Here is a 14,656-nt window from a genome sequence, read left to right as displayed (position 1 = left end):
CTATTATCATGTTTGGTACATCAGCAAGCACTCGATATTAGGAGAAATAAATAACAAATGTTGCTCCAAGTTAAGTCCAAGAAGCAGTTGAGCTTTAGTTAGCGAATTGTATATACTCGAGCTCGGGTTGAGGCCACCAGTAGTCACAAATAGGTTGGTTCATTGCCATCCCGTCTGCACATGTATCCGTAGGAGTGCAAAGTGATTCTTGTTTCCAAACTCTCATAATTGGCGGCAAATTCTTGTGCAGGAGCTAAACAAGATTGGTGCTTATAAACACACAAAGTGTGATCCTGAATATCTTGTTAAGCTTTACAAAAGCAGATACATGGTACTCAACCTTTTTGCCTAAACAGCACTACGCTGACATTTCCTTCTAGCTTTTGATGATTTTGGATGAAAGAATACACGCTCACCTGCACACTTTTCCTCCTTTGTAGGCTTCGAGTTAAATAAGTATGGCGCCGCTGCAGTCAAAATCTGTAAAATGTTGTCTGAGCGTTATTACTCGTTGCTTTCCAGTAGCGTCGACTCGTTTGTGATGGACGATATGTAGATTCAATGTGTTCAGTGTGTTGCTATTCTGACTGTGTGTGATTTGCTCTTAATGAGATGTTGGATAGTCCGCAATATTTTTATGTGCTCTTTATGTTTTCCTTTTCTTAAAACAATCGTACCTCATCTATTTTTGAGATTAATCTTATTTAACATATTCAATCACCAGTACAGTATATATCGAAAATCATTTAAAATATTCAATCACCAGTACAGTATATATTGTCATTGAAAATGTATTGATGAGATAGAAATTATGAAAAATATTCAAGGACAACTTAAAATGGTTAACATGGTAAATAAGTTAATAAATAGTAATTTTATATCTAATTTTTATATTTCTAATTGGATTGAAAATTATTAAAGAATTAATTTGTTTTATGTTACACTAAATTAAGATTGTTTCTTTCAATTATCTTTTTGTTAGATTATAAGTGTAAATATGGTAACAGTTATTATATTTTCCATCCCCATCAATTACAATATTTATATTAATATTTTCGATAATTAATTATTTAAAACGTTATTTTCGTACATAATAATTTTTCTGGTTCCATCCCATCCTGTGATAATACTTGATAATGGCTTAGAGCGAATCTATACTATTTTATTAAGTTTAAGACTCTTAAAGTAACTAACTTTGATGTCTGTTTTAATAATTATTTATATTTATAAAATGTTAAAATTTTATAAATAAGTTATATGTAGTTCAGCGGATAGAATCATTGTTTTTGAGGTTTAGGTGTTATATGTTCAATTCTTATTGAATTCTTTTTTTTATTCTTTTATTTTTCATTTTTTTTTTAAATTTATATATCAAAATTACAGTGTAGTCTCTCATTATTTCTTATAATTATATTTTGATCCTCATTTAAATATAAATCAAATGAATTATAAAAAATATTATACATACACGCAACGGGTGGTATTCATAATGATTGAGCCAGTCGACCAATGTATACATTACATAGGAGTAAAGCATTTTTTAAAAATGATATAAAATAAAAGAAGAATACCGTAAAAAAAAACCCCACACCCAAATAAAACTGCCAAGTGCGATTATTATTATTATTATTATTATTTTTATTGTTATTATTATTATTCAGGTCGTGCGTTAAAAAAACTCCAAACATGAGGCTGAAAAAAATCTCTACAGTATACCCTATCAATAATTGATTTCAACGGGGGTAGATCTCGTTTTTAAAGTCGCAAAATTTTATTTCGTTCGTCCAAAAAAAATTATTATTTTTTATGTCAAAAGTATTACTTATTGTTATAAATTTTTAGGTTTATTGTGAAACGGTTTTACAAATATTTATTACAATAAAACTGATTACTTTTGACATAAATATTAATGATTTTTCATGGGTAACCTAAATAGAATATTTTTCTCACAAAACTGACATGTGAGATCGTATCACAAGAGAGTTTTTATGATTATAATTATAGACGGAATTGACTCGTCTCACAAAAAATATATTATCATAAATTTAAGTTATAAAATTTGAACACTTTAGCAATTATTATTCGATGTTTGTTGTGATTAATAAGAGATATATCATTTTAAAAAATAATTTGATGAATTTCAGATCAATTTATTTCAAATTCATTAACTATGTTTGGATGAAAAAAATTCAAATGGATTTCAAATCTATTACTATCAAGTTAAATTATTATATAATAATTATGTTTAATTTCAAATAGACTCAAGACAATTGTCATCTGAATCACATCGCTCTAATTTTTGTCCAAATCAAATCGATCAATGCAAGTGCAAATACAACACAATTGTGGCTAATAAATTTAGAGTGGGTTTCATGTGAGACCGTCTCACGGACCTTAATCTGTGAGACGCAGGGACGGATCCAGGAATAAAAGTTGGGGGGGCTTGAAGTCAATATGATAAGTTATATATTATTAAAAAAAAATTACATTATATCGTTCAACGAAGTTGTGCCCTACGAGATTTTAAAACATAAAATTCATTAATAATAGAATTTACATCAATATGTTTAGCTAAATCTCGTTCAATATAGAGTGTCAAACAATCGGCAAGAAAATCATCCTCCATTTTATTGCGAAGTGCCGTCTTCACATGCTTCATTGCTGAAAAAGCCCGTTCAGTAGTGGCAGTAGACACAGGTAATGTCAAAACAAGATAAATCAATCTAGTCAACATAACATAAACACTTGACCGTCCACTCTCGGTCAATTGCTGACACAACTCAACAAGTGTAGAAACCTTTAAATTCTGCATCACGTCAAGTTTATAATGTATCAATTCATACTCCAAAGCAACAATTTCTTGATCTGTGAAATCTCCAGGATAAAACTTCTTCGCAAGCTTGCAAATATCATCACTGTTAAATGAGTCAAATGAATTTTTAGGATCCAATGCCGAGATATTAGATGAATTAACATCATTCAGGAAAAGAAAACAATAGAAACAATATGCCTTATTTGTTGAAGGCGAATACTCCAACCAATAAAATTTCTGAAACCATTTTTTCTGAAAACGACGATTCTGGCTTCCAAATTTTGTACCTGGATACTCCAACATATCTGGTTGATAAGGCCCCATATTTAGATATGAACGTCTTATCTCATCTCGTACATTAACATGATATTCACATATCTGTTTTCTTTTTCCCGGATCTCGTTCAATAAAAGTAGACGAAGACTGATGATCGTCTCTAGGAGAGGAACATGAAGGAATTTGGATATTGGGAAATAGAAGATTTTCACTGGATTGATGTTGCATTGTAAGGACCGTAGGAATTGAAGTATCTTCACTAGCTTGACGATCTCTCTTCTTAAAGAAAGAGGATATCAATGTTTTTCCTTTCTTTGCAGCAGATTGATATTCCATTTTGAAATAGTTCAATTTATAATCCTAAACAAGAATAAAATAATTATTAAACAAATAAACAAGTAATAGTCAATCAACAACTCAACAACAAACAATCAAGAAACCACAAATCACACACAGAGAAGCTATAAAAAACAAAATAAAAAATGTATAGCCGATTCTTACCTGGATTGTTGCTTTGCCGATGAGCAATTCGATTTCTTCGGGAGTCCGCAATTCTATTCTGTCGCTAAAGGGCTTGGGACTTGGGAGAGAAATTTTGTAGAATTGAGGTGGGGCGGATCAGAGGATATGGGATGAATTTGGTCTCATCCTTGTAAACGGACGGGACTTGATTGGACTAAGACATTGATTAGCGACGGTTGTTTCAAAAACCGTCGCTATTAGCAACGGTTTTTCAAAAAACAGTCGCTAATAGCGACTGTTTGAATAAACCGTCACTAATAGCGACGGTGTAATTAAAACCGTCGCCGATCCACATCGGCGGCGGTTTTACTAAAATCGTCGCAAATATAAGCGACGGTTTTTAAAAAAATAAATAAATATTTGGAAAGAAAATATAAATAAATAAATATATTAACAAAAACGACACTTAAAATAACATATTTTTTTCAAATAATCAACACATATAATTATATCTTTTTCACCACATATTTCTATTGCTTCCTCTGAACAATCATCGCTACAACAAGAAATGTCACAAAATTTGTCGTAAAGGACTTTAACCCAATTAATTTTAGAACCTAACCAGAAAGTAAATTTATTAAAAGTCATAGATTATAATAATTAGTATCGCACGAAAAAAAATTATTATATAAAAAATAATTGATTCAAACAATTGTATAGATTATTTTTATATGATTTGGTTTTTTATAATTATTTTTAAATGAGAGATGTTATGATTATTTGAATTTTGGTGTTCAATAAAAAGACGAACCATGACATCGAACGAATTTTAAAATAAGAATCTAAAGTTTAATAATATATTTTATCTGTATTAAATATAAAAATTTGTTTGATTTTTTCACAGAGATAATAAATCATTGAAACCATTTTTACTTAACCTAATTTTAAAATGAATTCAGATCATGATTAACTAACTTAATATCAGTTTGGTTAGAATCGTCAGCACCAATGATTAAATTTAAGACAAACAAATTTTAATGTGGGCCCATCTATCCAATCAATAATGTGGGTCCATTTCATTTATTACATGATCAATCCACCGACACAATCACATGCGACTAGCTCACCGCTCGGTAACTCTAGCATTTATCCCACCGAGGCAAGCCCAAAACCCGGTTAAGCCACATGCACGTGCCCCCGGTTCTCGGTCAACTATGCATACACGTGACCAAATCTATGCATACGGTCTGATACGGAGAGAAAATTCTGCTCAAATCAGCTGCGGAGATTATGGAAAATTCAGCTATCTGTTGAGCTACGGTCGAGGAGAAGCCATTCGATTCTCCGATAAACGCTGTACGAGTCTCCGCCGCCGCAGATGACGCTCAAACGCTCCCAAGTTTTCCTCAACTACGAGCCTAAACGGTAATAACTGTACACACTGTGACACCTGCGCATATACTCGAATACGTGTCGTCCGTTTGTACGCGATCGAGATTTCCGCTAGTGTGTGTGTGTTTGGCTGTTATTGTTTCTGACGACGGCTGATTGTGTGATTTCTGAGCTTAACGCGTGTAGATATGGTAGATGTTTTGTCGAATTCAGTGAGCGAGAGTATGGATTTTGACGCTAGGATCCGAAATTCAAGGAATTTTTTGTTTTCTGAGAGATGTTTTTATGATTAATGAGGTAGCGAGTTAACTCATTATGCCATATCTACTAACGAATCGGGATACATTGTTGATTGGAGGAATCCCGCTTTAAATTGATTCACACCATTAGATCGCCTTACTTTGTGGATTTTGTGATAGCTATAGTGACAGAAGTATTTTAGTATCTTATTATTGAGGTGTGTGCTGAATGTTTGACACACAAAAAAAAAATGATTGGAATCTGATTTAACCGAAAAGAACATAGATATGGGAGGTGTAATTGGGTATCTTATGAAGTATGTTGTTGTCCTTGTTGAGTAAGCGTACATTGCAAGATGATTCCAGGTAATCTCAGTAAGCAAGATCTTGTTTAGCAAATAATAGCTTTTCGTTCAAATTTGTTGTCTGTTTATAGAAGTTTCATCAATGAAGATACAGTATGACTGCATTTCAGTGACTGAATGGATTTGTGATTCTTTGTGATGCATAATCTGAAATGTTTACAGGGATACATATGGCTTTACTGTGAGACCTCAACATCTTCATAGATATCGAGAGTACACTGATATTTACCGGGTAATTGCTACTTCGACACCATCTTCGATTATACATTTTCATACTTTATAAAATTATAGGGTCTCTTGCTTATCCTTTTTCCTTTTATTTGATCTCTTCTCTGATGACCGTCTTATTTATGATGATCGGACCACTTTGTTGAAGCCAATTTCATGATATTCATAATTTTCGCAAATCTCAATTCTCGCAGCCAAATTTAGTATGAATCTGAAAATTTATAGTTACCAACTTTTGTTGCCTCTCTCTCAATGTTTCAATGATGTGATTCTCTTCTTTCTACGTCAGAAAATAACTAAATTATGGCTTTTGTGAAAAACAGAAGAGGGTTGGGCGGGCATATATACTTTTTCTGGCAATAAGAAAGACGAATTGTAAGTAAGTGTATGCCTACCTGGTTTAGATTGACTCAAAAAATTTCAGGAAGAAGAAGAAGAGAGACTCCAAAAGTGGAGGGATTTTCTCAAGCAGCTACCACAAACTACTAGTGCACAAGATCCTGACCAAGATAGTAATAAGCTAGTGGTTTCTGTGGTTACAAAGCTGCCATATGAACCTGCTCATACCCAGTCATTGGATGAAGAAAGGAAAGATTTAACTGAAGAAAGGCTTGGGGGTTATGAAGCACAGCAAACTGAGCCTGGTGAAGGGTTGAGTGGAGAAGGGAATGATTCAAGTGAAAAGAGGTCTATTTCTTGCACTCAGGAGGAAAGTGTTGGCACCAATGAAGCTCCAACTACCCGACACCCAAAATCTTGTGACGTGCAGACATGGTCTAACATTAACCCATCTCTGAGTTCTATTGAACAAATGACTAACATACGTATAAAAAAGAGAAAAAACATTAAGGATAAAAGTATAAAATCCCATGATAAGCTTCCATCAATTGCTGAGCCTCGGTTCTCAAGAGAAGATTCTGAAGATAATGAAGATGATGTATTCTATGACAATGAGATAGTTGAAGATAGTCCAAATGCTTCTGAAGTAAACAGTATAGCTATTGATAAAATATCCGTAGAACCTTTCTTCCCTTGGAAAGAAGAGCTAGAGTTTCTTGTTCGTGGAGGAGTGCCAAAGGATCTTCGAGGAGAGGTGTGGTCCTGGATTTTACCTATGGAGGAAATTGTTTCAATTCCATGTCCAGCATTGAAGTTTCTTCTATATTTTCTTTTTAATATGGCAGGTGTGGCAAGCCTTTGTTGGTGTCAGAACACGTCGAGTGGAAAGATATTATCAGGATTTGCTGGCTAATGATATTGAAGCTAATGCTGACCAAGAGCACAATAAGTTTTTGTCTGGCGACGATAATACGCAACGAAATGGGCAGAGATTTGATTCGCCAGATAAATGGAAAAAGCAGATTGAGAAGGTCATTAGATGCATGGCTTCAATCTTTTTTATTTGTAGGTGCTACTTCTTTTAGGGTTCATCTTGTATGGTTGTCTAAATGTTGTGTTAAATAATTGTCATTCAATTGTGATTTTTATCTTGCACAATTAAATGCATGTATCAAGAATGACACTGAGCTTCTTGATATTCCATTCAATACACAATCTTCATATTGCTTTCACATTGTTGATAAAACCTTTCACTATGAATGACCATCTGCCTGATCGATATTAGTACTTTTATACTTGTTGTATGACTCTTCTTTTGTCATCTCCTGGTTTTTGCCATTGATTTCCTTCCTTTCATTATGTTCACATTTACTCAAACGCCCCTTCATGTTATCTTATATCCCCCTTCATGTCATCTTATATCCAAGGATATTCGGTTTTGAAATTTATCCAGACATTTCAATAAACTAAATTATCATCGACTTGTTGCAGGATCTGCCCAGAACATTTCCAGGGCATCCTGCATTAAATGAGAAAGGAAGAAATTCACTTAGGCGAGTTCTTTCGGCATATGCGCGGCATAACCCCTCTGTTGGATATTGCCAGGTAAAGAATTTCTTTTGTTTTCCTTTTCATTTTTTGGTCTTTTCATCCCTCTGGTTTAGTCTTGGATGTTGCAGTTTAATATGAAGCTTGAAGCATTGAGGATAAACTACAAACCAGGATCCTTTTTTGTTCAATCTGCAAATTTTTCTATTGGAATCAAGAATATCCAGCAGTTAGACTGATGGCTTAGAAAGCTAAATTTGCATCAATTATGTACCAATTGTTTAAGAATGCATTGACCATTCATGGATAGTGACAAAGGAAGTTGCAAACTATTGGGTGACTATAGTTTATTACTTTGGTAATGAAAAGTTTCACACATTGCTGGAAGCTGGGAAATATAAGGAAATTGTCCAGGCAATAATATTATTTTTTGAAACTTAAATGGAAAGAAAGGATAATTTAACTTTATAAGCAAATGCAATTTTGCAGCTGCGTAGGACACTGGACTCTTACTTCAACATGCATTTGATGACATCAGTTCATGCCATCTCATGCTCTCTTGTCGAACTATATTGATACATAAATTCCTAACATTTTACCTTTATTTTTTTATCAATCTGCATGCAGGCGATGAATTTCTTTGCTGGTTTGTTACTTCTAATGATGCCTGAGGAAAATGCCTTTTGGTAAGTTTCAAGCTTCACCTATCAACCCCTTGTCTGAATCCAGATTGCGCTTGATAATTTTGGGAGGATTATCAATAGAAGGGAAACATCAATTATTGTCAAGTTTTGTGTGTAATTTATTGGCGTTCTTACTTCTGAATTGTCCTTTATTTCAACCATGAATTCAATTTTGGTATTTGTTGTATCGGAAGTCATTTATTTTAGGAAACATAAAATATGGAATATAACTTGAATCACTTTTCTTTGAGTCCCTGACTTGTATAGCCATACTTTTACATTATAAATCAACTTCTAGCCATTGACTCATTGTCGTGCAAAAAGGATTGTTAATTCTGTTCTTTTATATTAATGTAATTCAGATCCACATATTCGGGTGATATGATGCAGTCTGTTTTGCTCTTTTCCCTTGGACACGCCATTGTTCGCCTGGCAACTCAAAACCAAAAAGCCAAATTTCTTGCAAAATTATTTCGACAGATCTTTTGTCATATAGTTTATGAAATAATGTCTTTTCTATGGCTATAAAGACCAGCGTATTTAGTATAAGTTGTTCTCTTTCTTTCTTTTTCTTTTACAATAATCCATCCAGCAATTCTTTCTAGAAGTTGGCAGATGATATGTCCTAGATTTTTAAATGGAAATTGTGGTCAATAAAGTTTTTATTAATTCCATGTTCCTACGATAATTCTCACAAATCTGCCTGCCCTTTATACCAGACGGCCACAGGGGCTGGAGCTTTATTGCTTTGTGATTTTGTACGCAGTTTGTTGTGTCACATTATCCTTTAGGGACGCTGACAGTTAGTTGTTTCCATATTTGGCTCAAACATTCGATGCATCAGATTTTGCTGACATATTTCATGACTATCTCTGTGTCTTTTACTTGTTGACCACTCTCGTGTTCTCTACCTTGTTTTGTCTCTACTTGATTAAATTAGACAACGATATACTGTTAGTCGTCAGCTATATTCAATTTCAAAATCACATCCGTGACGCTAAACTTTGTCATATTTTATTTGGAAAAATAAGAGCAACTGCATTGCTGTTTAAATGAATATCTCTGCATAGGTGTGGGTAGCTTGAATACTTTCTTGTATTGATTATCGAGTATAAATGTGATATCAGTTGTCGTATTTTGGTTGCTCTATATTATGTTATCCAAATGCTATATTGATTAGATTCAGAAATTTGTTTCCTATGTAATTATTAAAATGTTGTTTAAATGATAAAGTGACCGAAAGCAAAACCAAACCATGTCTTCCACGTAAAACTAACTGTATTGCCTTTGAATCCCTACACCAATATATAAATGCAAACATTCTTTTTGCAAACATGATTATTTATGAAGCAAACAGTAACAAATTAGCTAACTCATAAACTAGCTTGTTCCACACCTTTCAGGACTTTGGTTGGTCTAATGGATGACTATTTTGAAGATTATTTCTCACAAGAAATGATTGAATCACAGGTCAATATTTCAATCCTACGTTGGAAATATTTTATGCTTATCCGAACCTGGCATTTCTAATGATTTGTCATTTTAGGTTGACCAACTTGTTTTTGAGGACTTGATGCGTGAAAAGTTTCCCAAACTAGGTCTGTCTGATGCTATAATTTTCTCTGCTTTGTCGCTATAATTGTGCTGAATTTATAAAGTACTTCATTGTTGTCGTACTTTGCAGTCAATCATCTTGATTACTTGGGAGTGCAGGTCGCTTGGATATCAGGGCCCTGGTTCCTTTCAATTTTCGTAAATATGCTTCCCTGGGAAAGTGGTTCGGTCTTATGCAATTGATTACATTATTCAATTAAGTTGTACTTTGCATGCCTCATTGGTATTTTTGGTCAAATAATTAACAATTACCCATTTTCTTGAATATAGTTCTTCGAGTGTGGGATGTACTTCTATTTGAAGGAAACCGTGTCATGCTATTTCGGACAGCGCTTGCTTTGATGGACTTATATGGTAATAGCCCTAGCCTTCCATCAACCAAAGCTTCCATTAGGAGAACATGTTAAATTATTTGTACCATGTTTTGCAGGTCCTGCTGTTGTTACAACCAAGGATGCAGGTGATGCTATCACGTTATTGCAAACTCTTACTGGTTCTACATTTGATAGCAGCCAACTTGTCTTGACTGCTTGCATGGGTTTCTTGACCGTGACTGAAGATAGACTGCAAGAACTTAGAGAGAAGCATCGACCAGCTATACTTTCAGCTGTTGAGGAAAGGACTAAAGGCAGTCGAATTTTTAAAGATCCTAAAGGTCTCGCGACAAAGTTATATAGTTTCAAGCACAATCCTGAATTGATTGTGAAAGAAAGCAAGAGGCCCAGTGCCAATACAGTGGTAGGTGAAATGTCAGATCTAGAATCCCATGCTAGAAACCTGGATGCTTTTCTAAAGAGCATAACCATTGATTCTGAAATAGATTCTCTTCCGGATCATCAAGAACAGGTAGCTTACCATCCATTTGACTGTCCAATTAGAAATCATATTTAGTTGTTAAATAATACTTTTTTTTCAACATCTTATCCTTTTTTTTTTTAAGGTCATCCATGTGCAAATTTGAAGTTCTTGGTATCTTGTGGACATCAAACAATTCCACAATTGAGTGATCATATTATCAATTACTAGACTTGATCAGGTCGCCCTTCTAGAGATTCAATTATTAACAGATTCTTTTCAGGTGGTCTGGTTAAAGGCTGAGCTGTGTAGATTGCTGGAGGAGAAGAGAACTGCTATGCTCAGGTTATTGATAGAAAAAATATACATCCAAGACCTTCAAACAGAAATCCTCCAATTGAAATATTAATTTCCATCAGACTTGATTTAGAGTTCATGATGAATCTGAATGGTTTGGTTGATATGAACTCCTCCAAAACTGCCTCTTCGAATAATACATAGATCTTTATTTATCAATATAATGATGGTCATCTTTTTTAGGGCGGAAGAATTGGAAGCTGCTCTTATGGAGATGGTCAAACAAGATAACAGAAGGGAACTGAGCGCAAGGGTATATTAGAACTTTTTTTTATTTTGTCTAGTAGCAATTTTAGCCATTTTTCTGATTCACCAGTACACATCACCTTGGTTAATTGAGAATCATCTACTATTTTTTTTTCCTATTTCTGTTTTAATATTTTGCTGCAGTTTCAAACATCACCTGAATGTTGAATATATACCCTGAAGGTTGAACAATTGGAGCAAGAGGTTGCTGAACTACGGCGAGCTCTGGCTGATAAGAAAGAAGAGGAGCAAGCAATGCTTCAGGTTTTTTTCCCACTTTTTCGTCTCAATATATAGCTGGGTAGAATTGGTTGATCTCTTTTTCAATTTATATTTCCGAGCAATTTGTTTTAGGTTTTAATGAAAGTTGAGCAAGAACAGAAGGTGACTGAAGATGCTCGGCTATTTGCGGAACAAGATTCAGCTGCTCAGAAATATGCAGTGCATGTCCTTCAGGTTCTATTCCTTATAGTTCATGAAAGTACTTGAATTTCAAATCATCTTATTTTAACAGGTTAGAACTGTCATGGGTCAGTAACCTGTTTGACTCTACTTACTACCCAGTTTTCCGAACTCCCACGACGTTAGACAAAGTTCTCTTGCAAAACATTAGGCTTGTGCCTTTCTCTTTTTCCATAAATCTTGTACCATGTGGCATGCAGAGCCACAGTAAAAAAGTTGCAAATGCAGGAAACATAATCATGCGTATAGGTTTCAGTAAATGAAGTGCGACAAAGAAGTTGTTTCAAAGTATTTTCTAGTGTAAGATAACCTAAGCCTGGCGATTTATCAGTGAAACTAAAATTACATGAAATATGCTTCATGGATTTTGTGTTCCATTTAATTAACTTTTGTCAATGTATTTCTGATTAGCGGAATGTGGCTACACAGGTATGGTGACTACTGGGGCTTGATGTGTACCTGTCAACTGATCTAATATTTCAAATATGTATAAAGCTTAATCTTTTTTAACCATAAGTTAGTATCTGCTGCTGGCACAAGGCTACGCATAGAATAATACATTGTGGTTAAATGGTTCGGGGTTGATATTTGGAAATGTTGAATGTTTTTAATTTTGTTTATGCAGGAAAAGTATGAGACAACCATGAATACCCTTGCTGAGATGGAGAGGAGGGCTGTTATGGCAGAATCGATGCTGGAAGCTACGTTGCAGTACGAATCAGGGCAAAGTAAAGCCTCATCTTCCCCAAGGTGAGCAAGCTACATAATTCGGCAACATTCTTCCATGAAGTTTGACCTTTTTGGAAGATTTATTTATTCCATGGTGAGATTATTGTAGGCTTAGTCGTACAGAATCTCCACATGATGTATCCACAAGGAAGACAGGTTTGCTCCCCTTTGGCCTTGGTTGGCGAGATCGGAATAAGGTATTTAACTAGTTCTCGAATGACATGCAACTCTTCCATTTACACTTTTTTCCTAAAGCCATGACAATGGGACAAATATAGTCATAATGTTGAACACTCGATCAAATTTGGACCGCAGAGGCCCATGAGCATACCATAAGTCCACAAGAAATTCACAAGTCAATTTAATCAGAATTGGTTAGCAACAAACTCAGGAATTTTAATGGGAAAGCAGTTGAATTTTAAGGAGAAAGAAGATGAACTTAGCATCTATGTCTGACTTTCTCAACTTTAAAAAAATGGTGGGGAAAAAACTAAAACATTTCTAAAAATTCAAAAAAATGCGAGGGTTGTTTTTTGGCTTGTGGTTCATGTATTATAACTAAACCTTGCAACATCAATGGCGTCATGTGTTCACATTTCGGGTTTACCTCCTTGTTTATGCTGAATTGTTCGGATGTACTTGATGCTTAAAGAGAAAATGAATGAGACTACTTTGACAGGGGAAACCCAGTAATGCTGTTGCACCTGCTGAAAACAAAACAAGAGATGAGGGTACTGATTCGAGCAATGCAGATGACCACGCTAATGTACACCAATAATCGCGAAAAATAAGAAATTTTCTGGACAAAAGAGTACGGCCTCGGCTGCCAAAGTGCCGCGGTGCTTGTGCTGCTCGATGTTCCCTTTCCTCTTGTATGTTGCAAAAAGAGGCGGCAATGTTCTCCGATTCAACCTCAATTGTTGTTTTGAATTATAATTATTGATGTGCATAATTTACGTTGTAAACAGAAGATGATTACTTATATGAATTGTTAATGATATGATCTTTTTTACCTTGAAACGACCTTAAGTATTATTGATGCTCAAACGTGAGTAATGGATGTATCTCTTATTGAAACACAGAAGTATGATCATCATCTATAAAATTTTCCAGTTGATCTATTATTTATCCATAGTAATGCGAAATTTTGCTTTGGGTAATTTTTAAATTAGTTGTATTTGTCATTTAGGTCACAAACTTGAGATATCGATTTGGGACTTTTGTACCATTTATGACCAACGGCACTATGTATACAGGTTTACCATAAAATCTGAAACAAGATGGGTTTGGGGTGCGTTATCAAGTATGAGTTTGTGTCCGAAGATTTTTTCAAATTCTCGTAGCAGATCATCCACGAACTTGTCTCGATGATGATGATGATGATAACAAATTATTTTATATTTTAAATGCAAGATTTTTGCATATCAACAACTATTATTTTATATTTTAAAATTTCTCATATTTTATTGATAAAATAGAAAATAACAAAAAAAATCTTACTTTTAACATTAAAGTTTAATATTGTACATATTTCATCCAAGTTTTTTTTATATATATAAGAATTTTTATATGCAAATATATTAACTATAAAATTGATAATAATATTTTTTCTAAAATAAAAAGTTTGTTAGTATTCATTTTTCTTTTATACAAGATTTTTTTTACTATTAAAAAAAATAATCCTTTTAGAATTACAGTAGAAAAAGTAATAAGATATTTAATAAAATATTGGAAAATTCACTTAATAGTTTTAATATTTGTTTTGTGTTTTTTCTATTTTTAAAATTATTTTATTTAACCCTAATTTTTTAATAATTAAAGTTTTTAGTTAATTTATTTTAAGATTTTAAACTATTAATGGATTTACTATAATCAATGAAAGTGTATTATTGTCAATTTATCCGACTCAGTGAGTATTTGAAGCAGTATATATATTATATATAAAAACTCATGAGTCAATTTTGCAACACAAATATTCTATTTGGATCACTAATGAAAAAATATTATTTTTTATTGTTAACATTGACAAGTCTGAATAACAATCCGTGAAACCGTCTCACAAAAAATCTATTATAGCATTATATTTATGGTGTTGTTCTTGAGTTTATA

At 33.6% G+C, this 14,656-nt stretch overlaps 3 protein-coding genes across 3 annotated transcripts in view; 2 read left to right on the top strand and 1 right to left on the bottom strand.

Moving 5' to 3' along the window:
- LOC142544105 (glutathione S-transferase L1-like) overlaps positions 1-717 on the top strand; it is a 32,966-nt gene extending 32,249 nt beyond the window's left edge. The window contains exons 9-10 of the mRNA XM_075651186.1: positions 251-331; positions 441-717. Coding sequence (XP_075507301.1) covers positions 251-331; positions 441-452 — 93 coding nt within the window. The 3' untranslated portion in view covers positions 453-717. The remainder of the gene's footprint in view (positions 1-250; positions 332-440) is intronic.
- A 1,697-nt stretch (positions 718-2,414) lies between these two features.
- On the bottom strand, positions 2,415-3,849 carry LOC142544722 (uncharacterized). The gene is made up of 2 exons (XM_075651759.1): positions 3,590-3,849; positions 2,415-3,448 (listed from the first exon to the last, which is right to left on the bottom strand). The coding sequence occupies exon 2, from the start codon at positions 3,422-3,424 to the stop codon at positions 2,498-2,500; it is 927 nt and encodes a 308-aa protein (XP_075507874.1). The 5' UTR covers positions 3,425-3,448; positions 3,590-3,849; the 3' UTR covers positions 2,415-2,497.
- Positions 3,850-4,691: 842 nt separating this feature from the next.
- On the top strand, positions 4,692-13,681 carry LOC142546347 (uncharacterized). Its single transcript, XM_075654020.1, has 18 exons — positions 4,692-4,975; positions 5,709-5,778; positions 6,199-6,867; positions 6,959-7,144; positions 7,605-7,718; positions 8,289-8,347; positions 9,748-9,814; positions 9,891-9,942; positions 10,029-10,121; positions 10,229-10,312; positions 10,389-10,804; positions 11,037-11,098; positions 11,294-11,363; positions 11,540-11,620; positions 11,711-11,812; positions 12,444-12,568; positions 12,657-12,744; positions 13,227-13,681. The coding sequence occupies exons 1-18, from the start codon at positions 4,929-4,931 to the stop codon at positions 13,323-13,325; spliced, it is 2,484 nt and encodes an 827-aa protein (XP_075510135.1). The 5' UTR covers positions 4,692-4,928; the 3' UTR covers positions 13,326-13,681.
- The last annotated feature ends 975 nt before the right edge of the window (positions 13,682-14,656 follow it).

This window comes from Primulina tabacum, chromosome 5, assembly GCF_025594145.1.
Source record: "Primulina tabacum isolate GXHZ01 chromosome 5, ASM2559414v2, whole genome shotgun sequence".
Taxonomy (NCBI): domain Eukaryota; kingdom Viridiplantae; phylum Streptophyta; class Magnoliopsida; order Lamiales; family Gesneriaceae; genus Primulina; species Primulina tabacum.
This window is presented reverse-complemented; position numbering and strand designations above follow the sequence as displayed.